A 17046-nucleotide genomic window follows, 5' to 3' on the forward strand; every position below is an offset into this window, starting at 1 on the left:
TGGCAGGGCTCTGAAGCTGTAGACATGTTAAAAGTAATCAGAATAAATAATTCCAAGTTGTCCAACGAGCATCCTAATAATGAGCTCCTGCTCATCACCTTTTGAAGGCAATTTTTCCAGAGGCAATCTAAAAATTTCTGTGGAATCCTTAGGTGTCACTCTTCTAGCAACAAGTAGCTGAAACCTCCAAAAGACTTGGTTTTTGAGAATGCCATTCTCATACTAGCAGAGGTAAACATACAGCTGCATATTTGCCTTATTTGAATTTCTGTCTCGGTAAACTCCAGTCTACAGATTTTGACAACTTTATGCCCTTTCTCTAAGTACCTTCTAAGACATTTTGACGTGACGAGGCAGAATGTATAAGGGTTTATGTCCCAATTCAAAACTATGGCTTCAAAACATACCTATGACTAGAAAATACCTAACTAAGGAGCATTTCATTAGAGCAGGGTATGCAGCTGATTCATTAGCATCATAGCATCACCTAGAAGGCAGTTTCCCGTCCTGTCTCTGCCCCCCAGGGGGGAGTATGGATCACAAAACTCAGAAGACTATTTAATCTGTGACATGCCTGCCACGCACAACCTCTTTTATAAGCATGGCATTTAACCACCAGCATACATGGTCATTCCTGCAGACACAGAAAATTCATACATGACCTGTGCATTTTCTTCTTCTCCTAGAGAGTAGGCAATGGACTGGAAGAAGTATTGAGACTCTACTCTTGATAGTTGTTAGAATAGTTTTTAATCACTTACAACAACCAGAATTCTCATCATCTGGCTTGAGAAAGAAATCTTGTCCTTTGACAACAGTAAACTTTCTTGCAGATTGCTTTCTGCTGTGCTTGCAGGGTATGATAGAATGAGCATTTGGGGCTTTAAAGGAAGACTGTCAGGTGACTTTCTTCAAGGCAAAAGAAGAGTAAAAATCCCATAACTCCTTTTCCTTGATTTAAATGGGCTGCATATAGTGGAGTAAATGACTCCACAGGAGCTGCAAACAGACAACTTCATTGAGGACAAGTTACAGGCTGCAAGTAAAATCTTGGGGGACACAGAACAGCCACTGAAAGCCCTCTCTGAACTTGACTTCTGTGTATATCTGGGCTGAACCTGACTTCTGAGAAAACAGGCAGCCAAACTCTACATGTAATTTCTCTGTGAATTATGAAAACATGAGGTCGTGAAGCTCTATTTTTTCCTGTCCACTGACAGCAGTTCTGATGCCTCTCTAACACAAAAGTTAAGGCCAAAAGCTTCTTCCTTTACCCAAATGCTTCTTCCTTTACCCACAAAGAGGGACATAAATTTGCATTTGAATATAAAATTTAGAACTTACGCATCACAAAGAAAAGAATTATGTGATTATATGACAGGGATTATGAGTTTAATAATCTTTGCTCTTCCCCTGCATGACATGTATATAAGGGAGTACTGCCTTCTTAAGGGAAAACCAAGAGGGAACTTCAGCTGATTTATTTGTGTATTATAATCCCAACACTCAGCAATGAGTTTTTAAAAGGCAGCAGTCCCTGGGAAAGGAGTCCAGCACAAAACTTATCTGACCTAGTGTGCTCTACTACCTTATTCCTGAAATCTTGGCATTTATGATCCCTTTTCATCAGAAACACCATAAATGAAGTAGTTCAGCGTGTTCTTTTGCTGCCATATTTTCTGTCCTCTAGGGGGAGATCAGCAATGGTCCAGAATGCTGGACTTCATTTATTTCTCAAGATCAGAAAGGAAAAGATGTCCTAGTATTAGACACAGTGGTCAAAGTAATGAGATTAATAAAGTTGAGGGCTTTTTGCAACAGAATGAAAAATTCTGTATTTAAACATATCACTCCCACCACACAGAATAACATGCCTTTTGTTCAGAGATTTACCATGTTTAATTAATCATTTTTTTCAGTATCTTAACCATGTAATCAATTAAATAAAGTAATAAACAAAAGTGTTCAAAGTGAGGCAATACTGTCGTTATGTTATAGTTAAATTGTGATCAGATATCTGTGGGACATGGAAAACTAAAAATAAAAGTACATAATCTTTGCTTCTCTAGCAAAATTTTAGTGCCAAATTCTGCTCTCAGGTAAATTTCTATAAAGCATTGTTCACAACAGCATCCCAATAGAAGGGCATGTTCATGGTTTTAAAAAGTGCCGAAGGTCAGTAGTTGTTCTCGTATCTTAAAGGCTCAGCATGCACCAAGTGGAGCCCTGGTGCCTGACTCGTATCACCCTGCTGCCCTACTACATGCAGCCACAGCATCATTCCTCTCCAACAAACTGATTTGATTTCAATAGATAATAATTTGGCTGATTTATTTTTTAACGTCAATTTGCCTGCTTCAACAAATGAGAGCACAATTTGGCTGCTTTCTCAGGGAAAAGGAAGCCAACCAAACATGACTTTCACCAGGCCTCAGTTTTTGGCCCCAGATTTCAACATACACTATTACAGCAATCAAAAGAACCATAGAAATTACTTATTTTACTGTTCCTTAACACGTATCACACAGTCCTGCAGCAAGCAGAATCACAGATGAACCTCAGAACATACAGAGAGCACAACTACTACACTGGACATGAAAAGGAAATTTTATTAAACATGTTTACATAACATGAGTTGGAAGTTCATTTAAAAGCACAGGGGAGTGTTAAGACAAGTGGTCAAAATAGAAAGATACTATCGAATTATAGCTAGTTGGTTTTTGTCCACTAAGACAGAACAGGATCTAGTAGTAGTGCACCAATGCTTGAGTTCTTCCTGCTCAGCAGGTCGAGCAGTAACCAATCTGTGCCCTATGGAAAGATGGGCAGAATAATTCCCATGTGTTGAGTAATAATAAATAGTTCACTTGGTGCAGGCAGTATGTCTATGAATTAAAACCTAGTGTGTACACAGTTTCTACATGTGTTACAGCCCCACAGTAGGAATCTACACCAAAATAGTTATTAGAAGGAATTTGGTCCGTACTACATCACGTTTTCCATAGGGTAAAAAATAAAGTCCATCTATAGACATTTAGCACCAGACCCACAGACCTAGCCTGGCTAAAACCTGCAAAATGTCTATAAGAAAAATGGATGGCTTAGATTTCTTGGTTACTTCAGTATAGTAATTACGAGCAAACTGTACAAGTACATGCAACATACAAGCTGGCCTATGTGGAACTAACATACATTATTAAATAACCTTTTTTCATCTCTTTTTACAAAACGTGCATGCAGCTTTGAACAGTTCCAAGTCATGCTGCTCTATTTGTGTGATCACAAAATTCAATGGCCTGTAAAAGGAGGGGAAACATATCAATGCACCTGCAGGAATCTGCAGTTCTTCGCACATTTACAGAATATCACAAGGGATTTCAAGGCCAAGAAGAACTCAAATGAATAAAAAGCAAATTGAAATTTGATTTTTTTTTCTCCAAAAAGTAAGATATCTTGCGTTAAAAAATCAAGCCTTGTGCTTGCATCAATCTCAAAGAAATGTAAACTAAAATTTGGTAAAAACATTAGTAAGTGCAGAATATTTCAACTGGAATCTCCAGTGAAACATTGAACAACTCATACCATGCTCTATCCAGGGCAGACAGGTGCGTCTGAAGCGACACACATCAGAGAAGCCTGGGTACAGCTGAAAGTGTCATATGCTCAATTCATTCCTGGTCAACATTTTGGGAAGTCAAATATACATTTATACACAGAAACATGAGTATTTCCTCTCCAATTCTAGGAGGAAAATTGCATTACCAGTAACATATTCAATGTCAAAATTAAGACTAAAGCTGCTTTATACCAGTCCCCAGCAGTAGTTGCAGAATTCTTCAAAATTCTTCCATGCAAAACATCATAAACAGAAAAATTATTTTATATATATATAATGCAAACATATCTGCTTTTTACAAAGAAAAAGTGGCACTGTGATGATTTCTATTTTTAAGAATATAACTTAGATTGGTCATTTGTTCTGGGTTCCCATGTGAAAGACTTGTAAGTACCAGAACTGAGGAACTATTTGAACTCGCTGGAATTGTAACTGTGGCTTTGAACACTTTAACGATGCTTACAGAGATATGCTTCAGCCCTTTTTTGTTTGGTTTAGAAAAAGAAAGGAAGGGTCTCTGTTAGCATTGTGAGGACTTCTACAAAACTAGCAGAATCACGTGGCAAAAAACTAGTGGAAGTGACAAGTACAGAAAAACTGCTGAAACACCAGGAAGGTAACACTGCTTGAGGGCTCTCTCAAAATGTGAAAAAACAACATTGTTAACAGAGTGAGAGCTTCCAGTTTGGGTCATCTTTGACTTAGGTCGAATCTAAATGTCCCTCTCTGTTTTTCTTTTTCCTTTCTTTCTTTCTTTTTTTTTTAAATCATTATAAGCATCAGTGGTAGCTGCTAATAGATTAGCTGTATGTGATATACCTTTTTTTCTGTCAATTTAAGCCATCTCTCGACAGACAGACAAACGTTTGGATAACTACTACAAGCAAAAACGGAAGTGATTGTCTCTCTCCAACAGTGTTTCTTGTCATGTGAATATCTGGTTCCAATTGTTATCCTGGGTGATGTTTTGAATAGACAGCACCTGCTACTATGATCTAATGCAGGGAGGCCCAGTTGAACTTTCCAGAGATGACTGGGAAGCCCTACGTGTCAGGGGAGTCAATGTTGGATCCACTAGCGATGAAGGTGGAAATAATTTATACCAGCCTATTACCACGCTGGACAGATCCAGTTCCTCCAGAAGGATCTGGGCAACTCCCATGAAGCATTTGTGGTCCATTCGGCCATAGTCTCCCCAGACTATTACCTGGAAGAACATAAAATTAAGGTTCATGATTGTCCTTAAATCCATGCTTATACAGGGTTATATACTTAAACCTGTGCTTATGTATGTTCACTCTTGCTGTTATGTGTGTTAACGTAAGGACAGTGTTATTCTCAGGAGTGAATGACTGCTTCCCTTTCATGGGAAAACCTCATGGCAAGGCAGGAACAACAGTCAACAAAAGAGAAATGTAGAATGCAATAAGACATTTTGCAACTCTGAAACCACAAGCCACAAGGATGTCTGTAATGGTATTTATAAAATTAAATGCTTAGTGAGTTGGAATGGATTTACACATACTCGTTAAATTTAAGTGAACATGCAAGCGATTTCCCAAATGACAGCCTAAAATGGGATTAAGAAGAAACTCACCTGAAGGACTTTACCCTGTGGACTTTCCTCAAAAACCAGTGTCTGTTGGTACAGAGGATCAAGCGTCTTCCTTGCAATTCTTGTCTTCTTCTTAGCTATACATGCTCCATTTTCCAGTAAATACACTTTAACATACGGAGCTGCAAACAGAACATCAAGAATGTTATGTTTGGACTTACAGTGTACATCTGAAATGGAGGAAAAATGCCTTAAAAGGAAGCAGAGTAGAAAGAAAATTACACACATTATTTTCATTTTATCTTCACAATTGTATAATCTGAATACAATTATATTAATAAAAAGGATGACACAGCCCATAAGAAATCAATTTGATTTTCATAAACTTTGAATTTAATGATCTAAGATCTTACTAACAACAATTACACTTCATGTCAGTCATTTTAAAAACATTTTCTTTTTCCAGAATTTAGCTGTCACTGACAGCTATTTTGGATTCTCTAAATCCAAAGATTTAAAGGCTCAGGGTCAGAGATAGTTCAAAGCAAAAGGAACCTTTAAGACTTTGCCACTCCAATGACACAGACACGAATTGCACTTTCATCTCTAGCTCCTAAAGAGATTGCAAAGTACCATCTTCACTAAATGTTTTCTAAAAGAACTGTTCCAGGTTTTACAATAAGCAGTGGTTGGGGTATTGATTCTAAATCTCCTCAATAATTGTTTCTATAGATAACTAGAACTTCAGCAAATGTCCTTGTAAAAAATGATACAGTATTATTGCAATATACATTATTTAAATTATTGACATTGACAGGAACACTAGCCCAAGCTGCTCCCTTCTTGAAGCACTGCTGTGTACAGTTTTTTTCCATACCTGGGGTAGATTTGGAGCCAGGTTTTTGGATGAGGCCACGGGCTCTAATGACTTCTACTTCTAACTGGCCTTTTTTATCCACCATTCCAATCTGGATGTCACCTGAGAGGGAGAAGAAAGAAGCCCACATTTTAGAGAAGGAGTACAGCACAGGAGAGAAGGTGTAAGAGTGAGAAAGACTAGTTTTATATTATTCTTCTGCATTACTGTGCTTGTTGTGTCTCCTGATGATGCCTTTAGCTTCTCCATCCTTAAACAGGGATGAAATAATATTTACTTAGGGAACATGGTTCCCTCTCCAGGTATACAGTTCATACCAGCTAAAAAGAGGTATTTTTTCTTCAAAAGTCCCCACCAAGCACACAGGTGACAATTTTTCAATTTTTATCAATATTCCACACACATTTTTGGTGTGACTAAAATGTCACAACATGTTAAAAAAACAAACTGTTTTCATTTCTTAACAGTCAAACTTGTTTCCTTGCCCGAGTTTTGACAAATGACATTTCCTGCAGAAAAAGGGAAGTGCTTACTCTGAGACTAAGCACTGTTCTGATCTAGATCAATAAAATACAAGGGCAGTAAACTATGTACTGATGCTCGAAACATTGTATTTCTATACTTTTATATATCATGGAATCAGCTGAGTAGACATCTAACTCAGATTAAAATAGGCCATTTAGAATAAAAAATGCACAGTATGACATGAGCAAATAAATGAACTACATCCATGAAACATGTGAGAACGTATGTATTTGATATGTAAGCTCTGATTGTCTAAAAAAAAATTCAGAAATAGCTGATCCTGAACTATAGAATTTGGAGTATGGATTTAGAGAAACAGCATTTTGAAATTAATTAGGCATGAGATTTTCATGTTTCTCTAACAGCATATTAAAGCAGTGTTTATACCTTGGTATGTGAGGTATGACAGAACAGCAACAAAGATTGTTTTATCAATTAAACTTTGCTTGAATAAACACAGCCATGTTTTGCACTAAAAATAGTTCAAAGGAAAGTTCCAACAAGCCTTTTTAATAGCACATCTCTGTCACATATCCACAATAAAACATGCAACAGGTAACCAGAAGGGGGAGCGATAATCCAGACATCTTCAAATCGTCACTAATGAAAGGACAGCACAGAGCAGATCTTCTAAAAATTGTTTAAAAACACGGTGGAGTGCTTTTTGTGGGCCAAAAGCACTATCTACTTGAGCCTGTAGTAGATAAAGTTCTAAAGAAGTCAAAATAAACGTTTTACTCAAGTTATCTGCATAAAAATCTTTAGTCAAAAAACAAGATTAAAAAAAGAAACAGAATAAGTGTAGACACTTATATGCATGCCAATAAAGCCATTTAGATATTTATTGGAAAAATAATCTCACTAATACATTTTCTTCCAAAATAATAATAAAAATGTTAATTTAATAAGTTCAATGTTTTATGAATGCTTTAGTAGCAGTCATTTGGATTTTTTACAGCAAGTTTTGCCTTAGAGGGTGTTCAAAGCATTCTCAATATAGTTTTCCTTCTGCTCATCAGTTGGGAAGGGAACACTGTTTTTTGCAATTTTTTTTTCTGTTTCTCTCTCCTTTTTCAGATGTGTCTCAGTAGTGCTTCCTAAAGCTGGTTTACCAAGACAGTTGTATTGAAGCATTGGCCATTTATAATTTCCAGCAGGAGAAATATTATTACTAGTATCAGATAATATTACTAGTATTATTATTAGGAGAAATATTATCACTAGTATTGGATCAAGGACTCCTCAATTACCATCCTAAAGCATGTCTAAGAACTGCTCATATATAAGCAAAAAAATTTAAAAAAACTCCAACCCCAAATATGTCCAAAGATACTTATTACACAGTTCTGCACTCTGTTACTCCTTCTACAACTCATATACTGTCATAAAGAAGCTACAGCTAATGCTGCTAAAGGAAACTGCAGACTGGTCTGGAAAATAGAGAACATCCCAGATAGCCCCCAGCAGCTGTTGTAGAAAAGGACTTTGTGTCTCTCATGACAATCACTGGGTTTATCACTGACTGATTGTTGGTCATTGCAAATGTTTCCAGAAGTTTCACTTTCTGGAGTTAGATGAAATAAACTTGGAAAAGTGTGGTTTGGCCAGAAACCCTCTGTCACATCCAATATAATCTGTGTCAAGTAAATATGAACTCTGAACAGTTGAGATTTTGCAGCGAGATATGACAGGAGAAGTCACAATACTTTTGTGTGGGAAGTAAAACCCCTATCTTCAAATTGCAAATAAGATTAGACAGTACCTCAAATGGTGCAAATAGTTTTTCACCCCTCTTTGGGTGCTGCCATGACAGGAACACCAGTGACTGCAGATAGGACCTTCGTGTTGACAATGAAGGAAGACATTTGGTAAAAATCCTTTTGGTGCTGTAGTCTGCCAGTGTGTGCATTAGTTAGTTGTCTTATTATTCATTTAACAGAGGAGAACATATCATTCTTACCCATGGCAGGGGTTGCTAGTGTTTGTCGGCCTACTAGCTGTGCAGGTCCCAGTCCATCGAGGAAATCACTGAACTGACTGTCAGCGCCCAGCCGTACTCCAGGAAATATTAAGCTGAAACAAAATAGAAGCTGGTTAAGCATAAGAACAGGATTGATTTCTGTCATCCTACAGTATTTACCACAAAAGTGCTACTGATACAAGGCAAGCAGCTCAGGATGCACAATGACAAATCATTCTGCAGCATCAGGAATTATGCTTCCCCAAAGCAGTGTAGAGAAACTCTGCACATCAACTTGAAGTAGTCCATAAAATAGGTCTTGCTAAGTAGGTCTCCAGGAGCAGTGAAGAGGTTGATAGGTAAAAAGACTAAGAATGACCTTGTATAAGAGAATATAAAAAGCTTCATGAAATTTCATAGCCTGTTCTTCATTAGTGAGTGTGTGATTTACATTGATCCAAACCCCATCCGCATCACTTAGAACAAACAGGGAAAACAGATGTATACACTAAATTATACATTAAACAGCTGCAGCTGTTTAATGAAGCCGTAAACTGGCAGGTAGTAGCAGTAGTGGTGATTAGAGCTAAACCTAATGCCACTCTCTAGCCAAAATATTTTGGCAGACAAATCTGGATCTGCAGTTGCTCCCCCACTCTGTCACAATACAAACTGAACACATCAGCTCAGTGTATATGGAAACATTCAAGGCCAGGTTAGACAGGGCTTTGAGCAACCTCATCTTGAAGATGGCCTCCCCAAGGCAGGGGGTTAGACTAAATTACCTTCACAGGTCCTTTCCAACTCAAGCTATTCTATGATGCTATAATGTGTACTTTGCCAGGCTGCTTCCTTATATTCCATAGTGTCCACTTTTTTTTTTTTAATATATATACAGTCTCCAAACAATAACAAAAGTAAAAAACAAAGAGAGAGAGAAAGAGTGATCCATGGTGGGAAGACTCCACTTTGACTTCCTTAAAAAATTATGAGAAATAAAAGAACAGACTCCGAACCAAGTGTAGACAATGTATTCTCCAGCAGGCCATCCACCACTTCTTCTTCCTCAAATGAAATTCCCTATTAGACTGCAAAAATAACAACAAACTTCCTAATAAATCCAAAAGCACATAGTATTAAAAGCTTTAGTTTCTGCACATCAGGCTTGTGTGCTTTAGCCATTCAGTTCACAGTTCTTTGTAAACCCAGTAGTTGAATAAAAAAAGTCCATTCCTCTCTTGAAGACTAACTGTTCTTTCTGTGCCTGCATTAAACTTATTGACTGTCAGTGACTAAAGCTGGTCAGAAAATATATAGAATCATAAACTAGCCTGAGATGGAAGGGACCCACAAGGATCATCAAAGTCTGACTCCTGGCCCTGCACAGGACAGCCCCAAAAATCTCACCAAGTGCTTGAGAGCATCATCCAAACACTTCTTGAACTCAGTCAGGCTTGTTGCTGTGACCACTCTCTGGGCAGAAAAACATTTTCTAACATCTAACCTAAATCTCCCCTGATTCAGCTTCATGCCATTACCTTGGCACAGTGTTTTTGTTTAGAAAACTCGTTATTTTCCAAAAGGTAAGCTTTTTCACAGAAATTTAGTTTGGATTTTTTTTTTTTTAATATGGTTTCTTTAGTTGGAGGAAGAAAAGAATCTCAAGGTTTTCAGTTCAACACCAAGATACTATCTGCTTCTTTCCCCAGTGGCACTATCCTTTCACTCTTGCATCTGCTATGAGATGTTTCTTGCTTATTTCATTGGCCTTTTTTCCAAAAATTTGTTACATTTTGCCACAGGCTGACTAACAACATTGGAAATGTTCCCTTGAGATCACACTTCTGGCTATACATATGATAATGAAGGTTGGAAGTACACATTAATCTTAATGTGTATTAATTCTAATCCATTAAGGGTCAAGCAAAGGAACATGACAAGGTACCTGGGGTGCAAGCACTCAGTTCACTTCTCAAGCTTGCTTTCATCACTGCCTTACTCAGAGGCTGATTCTCAAATCAGCAATTTATGGCTCTACCTTTCTGTCCTGCAGATGTCTGTTGCGACCTCCATATGCAGACCTTGGCTGCCACAGTCCTGCCCAATCTATTTACACACGGTTAAGGCGGAACAGAGGATTAAGCTGTTCCACTGAAAATGTCCTCAGCCTTAGTGTTGGGCTCCCACCTCTCCTCTCCACTGCCAACCAGGGAAACAGGCTCCCCCAGCTCCTCCCTAAAGGGTCCAGTTTATTTGGCCCTTTGTCACCAAGGTGAGTAACTGGTGCCCTACAGATTGACACTCCAGCCTAAGAGAAGGGAAGGAGAATGGCAGCGTGAAGTGTTGAAAGGGTAGAAGTAATGGCCAGTCAAAGAATTATAATGGGGAAAACACTGGGATGTTTTACTCTTGTCCCTCATTCTTCATCTAGTCTTTATCTGCTTTGGTTTTGAATTAGTGATGATGGAGCCTATTTTTCTTACATGGCTCTTAAAATTCTTAGCATTATCACAGAACTATAGAATGGTTTGGGTTTGAAGGCACCTTAAAAATCATCAAATTTTGATGCCTGTGCTATGCACAAGGACACCTTTCACTAGAACAGGTAGTTCAAAGCCCCATCTAACATGGCTGTGAACACTCCTGATGATAAACCTATCCACAATTTCTCTGGGTGACGTGTTCCAGTGTTGCAAAAAAAATTAGAGTGGTGAGAAGATCTGATGATGGAGACACCTTTACACAGATCCTTGCCACTGCCACCACAGCAGCCTTGGCTCTTTGTGCCTCACACAATATGCAATAGCAATTGTGGTAACACAGTAAGCATACAAAACAGTGAAGCCAAGAAGTCCAAATCTCATTTTTTTTCCAAGTCTATAAAGGTGCATTTGCTCACCCCCATTTTCCCCTTTATTTGGGGAGTCATCTTCTAAGAATTCCCTGGTAACCGCTACACCTTGACACATGCAGTGAGAGTCCCACTGAGAACTGTGAGGATGCTGGAATATTCCTGCATATTTTTGTGTCAGGACTGCCTTTTTTCTCCTTTTCTACATATCAAACTTCAGCAGTGAATGGAAACAGCTGCCCCATTCCCCACAGCTGTCTGACTTCACCTGATGGGGCAGCTGGGCTCTGGGTTTACAGCTCTTAATAAGAGACTTGGAACAACTCCAAATTAAACTTTCTTTGTATCTAGTACTACTGAACAGAGTTTCATATCACAGGGATTCATATACAACATCTGAAGTTTGACTATGAGGTAATCCAAACGTATCTCAAAGAAAAAGCACCCCTGTGTTTTGTTTTGAATAATGCAGTCTTAAATTAGTTGTCTTTTGATGAACAAAACGCCTCACTGGGTGACAGGGAAAATAAGAATTCTTAAGAAGTTCTGTCTCAATTTCAATTTCCATGAAATTTGTGTTATGTACCTGAAATAGTTCAGTTTTTCAAATGTTTCAAGAGGACGAATCTTTACACATAGCTACTCCCTTCAGCTAGAGTTTGGGACATCCCAAGTAATGGGAAAGAAGCTTCTACTTCATTAGAAACATCTCCTACATTACTGATATTTTTAATGCCACTTACTTGCCCTCGGAGCTGTAACTATTTATGCTGCCGTCAGTGGATTCTCGACTTGGCTGTCGAACCATACGACTTCTCATCTCTGCTGCCATTCCTGTTTCTGTGCTTCTCTGTATCGTGCTCTTTAGCTTCTTGCTGCCAGCCTCTGAAAGCAGAGAAAAAGAAGCAACAGTTAGAATAACTCACAGCAAAGCCTTCTCTTGCAGTTTTCACGCAAGAATGGTGATTTGACTTGGTCATTCTCATTTACTAACACAACAAGACTATTCTGATTGAAGAACCAATCTCTCTTCCTCAGTTACAAACTGGAAACGACTTCTCTTTAAAAGGCTGCAACCTGAAGATCTTCATTAGGGCAAACTGTTACAAATTAGATATCTTGTTAATAGCCTTTACACAGCTGGAATGTAGACAGGTTGTGATACTGTCTACTAACCATAAACTTGGTAATATGCCTCTAGTCACCTTGCTAGGTTGAGTGACTGCAAAAGAAGATACAATTCTCACAGAAAATATTAAAAAATGGAAAATATCCTTTATGCATTCCACAGAAAAATTATAAATACTAAGATACTTAATATCAAAAATATAATAATGTATTTTGACTTGGCAAAATCTTACTTCTCACCACAAAATGTCTCTAAAGTAAACAGTAGACTTCACAGAACATATGATCTCAGCAGTTCTGAAACAGAAAGAACTCTTGGGGAATTTGTTTGGGAAACCACAGAATAGTTAAGCTGGACAGGACCACAGTGGAGCATCTGTTTCAACCTCCCTGCTCCCTAGAACCCATTGCACAGGATTGTGTCCAAAGAGTTCTTGAATATCTCCAGTGAGGAGACTCCACAACCTCTCTGGGCAGTCAGATTCTAGGCTTGAAACTGTAGGATTAGAAAGTAATGTAAATATTCTGAAATAGTTTAAAGACTTCATCCATTTGGTAAAGCTTTTATCCCACATCCTTTAAAATGCAATTTGATTTTCACCTGGAAGTTTTCATGTTTCCCTTGAGCAAGAAGAGCTTCCAGTCCTTTACAGGTTCTCTATGCATTATGGCTGATCTAGAGTGAATTCTGCAGTCACACAGCAGAAATTAGTCTTCTAGATGATGATAGTTGTTCTCAATGATCTCTAAATTTCTTCCACCAAAGCCTCCATGTGATGCAATAAAATTTGTTGTCTTCAAACTCATTGTCCTGTTTTTTTCAATTTAGTTCAAAATATGTACCGAAGTTCAAAGGGTAACATTACTTTCTCCCAGAAAGTAATAGATTTGACAAAGTTTCACATAAGTACATGCTACAACATTCTTCTGCATTTACCCCTTCATTTCAGCACTCCTTTATTCCCACCTGGAAAGTCTGCGTGCATATTTTTCATGGTCTGCTCAGGGAAACAGATGAAAAGCAAATATTTCTTCCATCTCCACCTGCTGTGGAGACTGAATTGCTCTGAAAAAATTTTCACCTGTTGCACATTTTGGTGTTTGAAACTGACAGATCTTATTCATCACAATAAGACTTTTGTAGCCCCCACACAGCCTGCCCATTCCCAGGGTGTTCAAACATTCTGTGGAGATCAGCTGGCCCTTGCTCTTTGGGTCTGCAGAGCTGGTGGAGGGCAAGGAGAAATCATACCATAGAGCTGTAAGAGTAACCTCTCTGAAGCTCTTAGGGAAACAGCAAACATGGCCAAAGTGAAAGAATTACTATATTGGGCTTAGAGGAGACATGCCCACAGTGAAAGAGGCTGAGGTTTCCCTCTTAAGCTTTTTGGATCGGGGCTTGTTTATTTACGGCCGCTAAGCTGCACCCAAATGCCTCTGTGTGGAAGAGATCAGCTACTTCCACAGATCCTTTCCTCCCTTCTAAGGCCAACAGCTCTGAGGTTTTCCCGTGGGCCACTACAGCTCATCCACATTGCCAGTCCTTGGTCAGCTGAAAACACATTAACCTGTGAGGTAGAGTAGGGTAGGCAAGGTACACCAGGCTCCACTCTTGCACAGGGCAGGTGGCTGTGGGAGGGATTTGCTGGAGCTTCAGTGACTCAGTATGTAGAAACTCAGATGCTACATTTGGTCCTGAACTTTCTCTTTAAAAACTGAGGATGTGTTCAGCATATCAATACTGATAGGCAGGATGAGCCTCAAAAATAACTCAAACAGCACCTAGGAAGTATAAGCCACATACTGAGTTGTACTCCAAAGCAGGATTTTCACATTTTCTGCAGGTATGCACCCATACTGTTTTCTCAATCTCACTCTCTCTCTCTTGCCAGGACCTGTCTGAGAACGTGTCTGTTTCCATCTGCTCCCACAAGCATGTGAGATTATGTGGTTTACCCCCTGCCTGCATTTCCAGAGCCAGCCAGATCAGGCAGCATCACCTGGAAGAAATAATAGGGTAGAGCCTGAAATTTGTTCAGCTGAATAGGGTTGTTTATGAGTATTCAAAGCTCAGGAAAAGTAAATGAGGAGACTTTAGAGGTGGCTACAAGACCACCATGGTCTTGGCATAGATTGGTTAAAATATGTTGTTCTTGACCACCTGGACAAGATGGTGGGTGCTGAAATTTAGCAGTGAGAGCCAGGTTGTTGGGACAGATAACAAATATAGTAATAGAAATAATCACTGTAAAAATATCCATTCACTAAATTACAAAAATTAATATTTTAGCTTTCAGCCACAGTAGAGATTGAAAATAGCAGATGGATTTGTTTTTTTCAAAGAGTAATGTTACATTGTCATGGATAACATTGGTACTGTTGTTTAAACACACTTTTTTGCTCCACAAATTTGAAAAACAGACCCTGAAGTAGGAATCCCTGTGCATGGCCAAAACCTTGTCTAGCTGAGCAGCAACTACCAGATTGTCTTTTCCCAAGTACTTTTCAAGTCACTGCTCTCTGTCTTACAGTTCCAGATTCTACTTCTTTCTCTTTTCTCATCAGCATTTTTAGTTTTCAGGTTGAAGAATCAAAAGCATCCTTTTGCCTCCCCTTATGACTGCTATTAATACACACACTGTTTCCCAGGAAAAACAGAGCCCTCCAATTTATTTACTTTTATAACCTCAGTCTTAATATTCTGAAGTACAATCATAAATATAATGCCTCTGTGTGGAAGATGAATGATGAAACACAATGAAACACAGAATGAGCTTTATGGCCTAGAGAAAATTGCTTTTGCCCACTGATAAGAATCGAAATACTTGTTGCACAGGTTTTGGAAGTTTTAACCTTGGTCACTTATGCATCTTATTATATCTTACATGATATAATACATAATATTTTCAATTTTAACACAAAAAGTCAAGAAATGGCTTCTCTTGTTAGTCAGCTCCTCTAAACTTCTCAGCATAACCTAGTCCTGGGAGGGAGGGAGGAAGGGGGTGCTTAACATGCAGGTCAGTTGGGAACTGCTGCTGTTTCTAAAGGTGCCTTGCTAAAGTAACTCACTCTGGGGTACAATTCCAGTCCTGCCTTGACTGCACAATGAAATAAGGGATCCAAACAAATACAAGTGTTTTCCCTGCTATTGATAAGACTTCTTTTAGACAACTTCCACTTTCCTCTTATATTACTTTTAATCTAACAGCTCTGCATATTTCTTTGGAATGCTATCTTCACATGAATAATACAAGTTCATTAAATATTCAAGTTCAATATCTGTGCTATTACATACTGAGATTTTCTGCTCTTGTCAGGGTGTTTATTGGAGAATGCTTGCTCCAAATCTTTATTAGTTTGATATGTACAATCAAATTTCATAATACATTACAGTTATTTGCATGCACTGTGTAAATTACACTATATTCATTGTGCAGACTGAGGATGTCTCTACACTGAATATCATTTAGATGTAAAATTTACTCCAAATGGTCTCTGTGCTTCTCGGCTGTGTCAGTTGTGTAAGGATTTCTTCATGCAGGAATGCAGACTGATGTGCATAAATTACATGTAAACAGCTGGCTTAACAAGTAGAAGCTGGAGAGAAACAACTAAAAAGCAAATGTGATGAATATTTTTTCAGATTTAATAATTGATGCCAAAGCATCATAAAGCAGCCACCTGCAGCTATGAAATATACACAGCTTATAAGCATTTTGAAATTAATCAACAGGCATTTTGCAATTAATCAACAGGCTGGAGCAGTCCTGCTACAACACGCTGATGAGCGTGTGTAATGTGCTATTTCCATCTACTTATTATAAATATAGCCTATAGTGATTCCTGTTTGTTATGACAAGAAACTGGCCCCTAATTTTGCTTTTCCCCGACAAAAGTAAGTTAACAAAGGCCAGGACCTCAGTAACCAAGTACAGCAAAAAGCAACTGTGCTCTACCTTATATCTGCACAAAATATCAAAGCATCTGATGTGTTCCAAATTTCTGTACATCCTAATCACTCTGAAGTCTAGGAGCCAGGAGCTATTAACAACAGAATTATAGTGAGAGGGTCAATGGTATTATCTAGAGGTTTAAGGTGGCCTACTACAGGTAGCTCAAAGCTAGCTTTACGTTCTAAATGTAAGTCCAATTTAGAGAGGACAATGCCAGACACCCCCCCTCCCAGCCCTGCCACACTTAGCCAAGGCATGGCTGCACATGGCATCACCATTGGCCTGGCTTTCCTCTGTGCTCCATGTGGTACCTGGAGGCAGTTACTACATTTTGCTCTTGTTTCATTTCAGAAGTCTGAAATGATGAGGGGCTGCTGGAGCAAAGCTTTCATCCAAGGTGCCAAGGTACATATTTCATGCCATGGGTCAAGGCTAGGGGACATACAAGAAATGTGCAAGGACGTGAGCTTGGCCGCTCAGTCAATAGGACAGTATTAGAGACCACTGCAGGGCAGAGACACAAGTCTCTGTGTGCTGCCTATGGGGAGAGGTGCCTTAAGTGAGCATTGCCCAGAACT

General features: G+C 38.7%; 1 protein-coding gene across 23 annotated transcripts in view; it reads right to left on the minus strand.

Moving 5' to 3' along the window:
- Positions 1–2589: 2589 nt before the first annotated feature.
- RIMS1 (regulating synaptic membrane exocytosis 1) overlaps positions 2590–17046 on the minus strand; it is a 305897-nt gene continuing 291440 nt past the window's right edge. For all 23 annotated transcript variants that reach the window (XM_054280426.1, XM_054280437.1, XM_054280428.1 and 20 more), the window contains 5 exons: positions 12128–12269; positions 8534–8646; positions 6049–6150; positions 5214–5353; positions 2590–4823 (listed from right to left, as the gene is read on the minus strand). In XM_054280426.1, the coding sequence (XP_054136401.1) occupies positions 4605–4823; positions 5214–5353; positions 6049–6150; positions 8534–8646; positions 12128–12269 (716 nt within the window). In that variant the 3' untranslated portion in view covers positions 2590–4604. The remainder of the gene's footprint in view (positions 4824–5213; positions 5354–6048; positions 6151–8533; positions 8647–12127; positions 12270–17046) is intronic.

Source organism: Melozone crissalis, unplaced genomic scaffold (assembly GCF_028551555.1).
Source record: "Melozone crissalis strain CALT ecotype California unplaced genomic scaffold, PUWL_Pcris_2 ptg000027l_1, whole genome shotgun sequence".
NCBI classification, from domain to species: domain Eukaryota; kingdom Metazoa; phylum Chordata; class Aves; order Passeriformes; family Passerellidae; genus Melozone; species Melozone crissalis.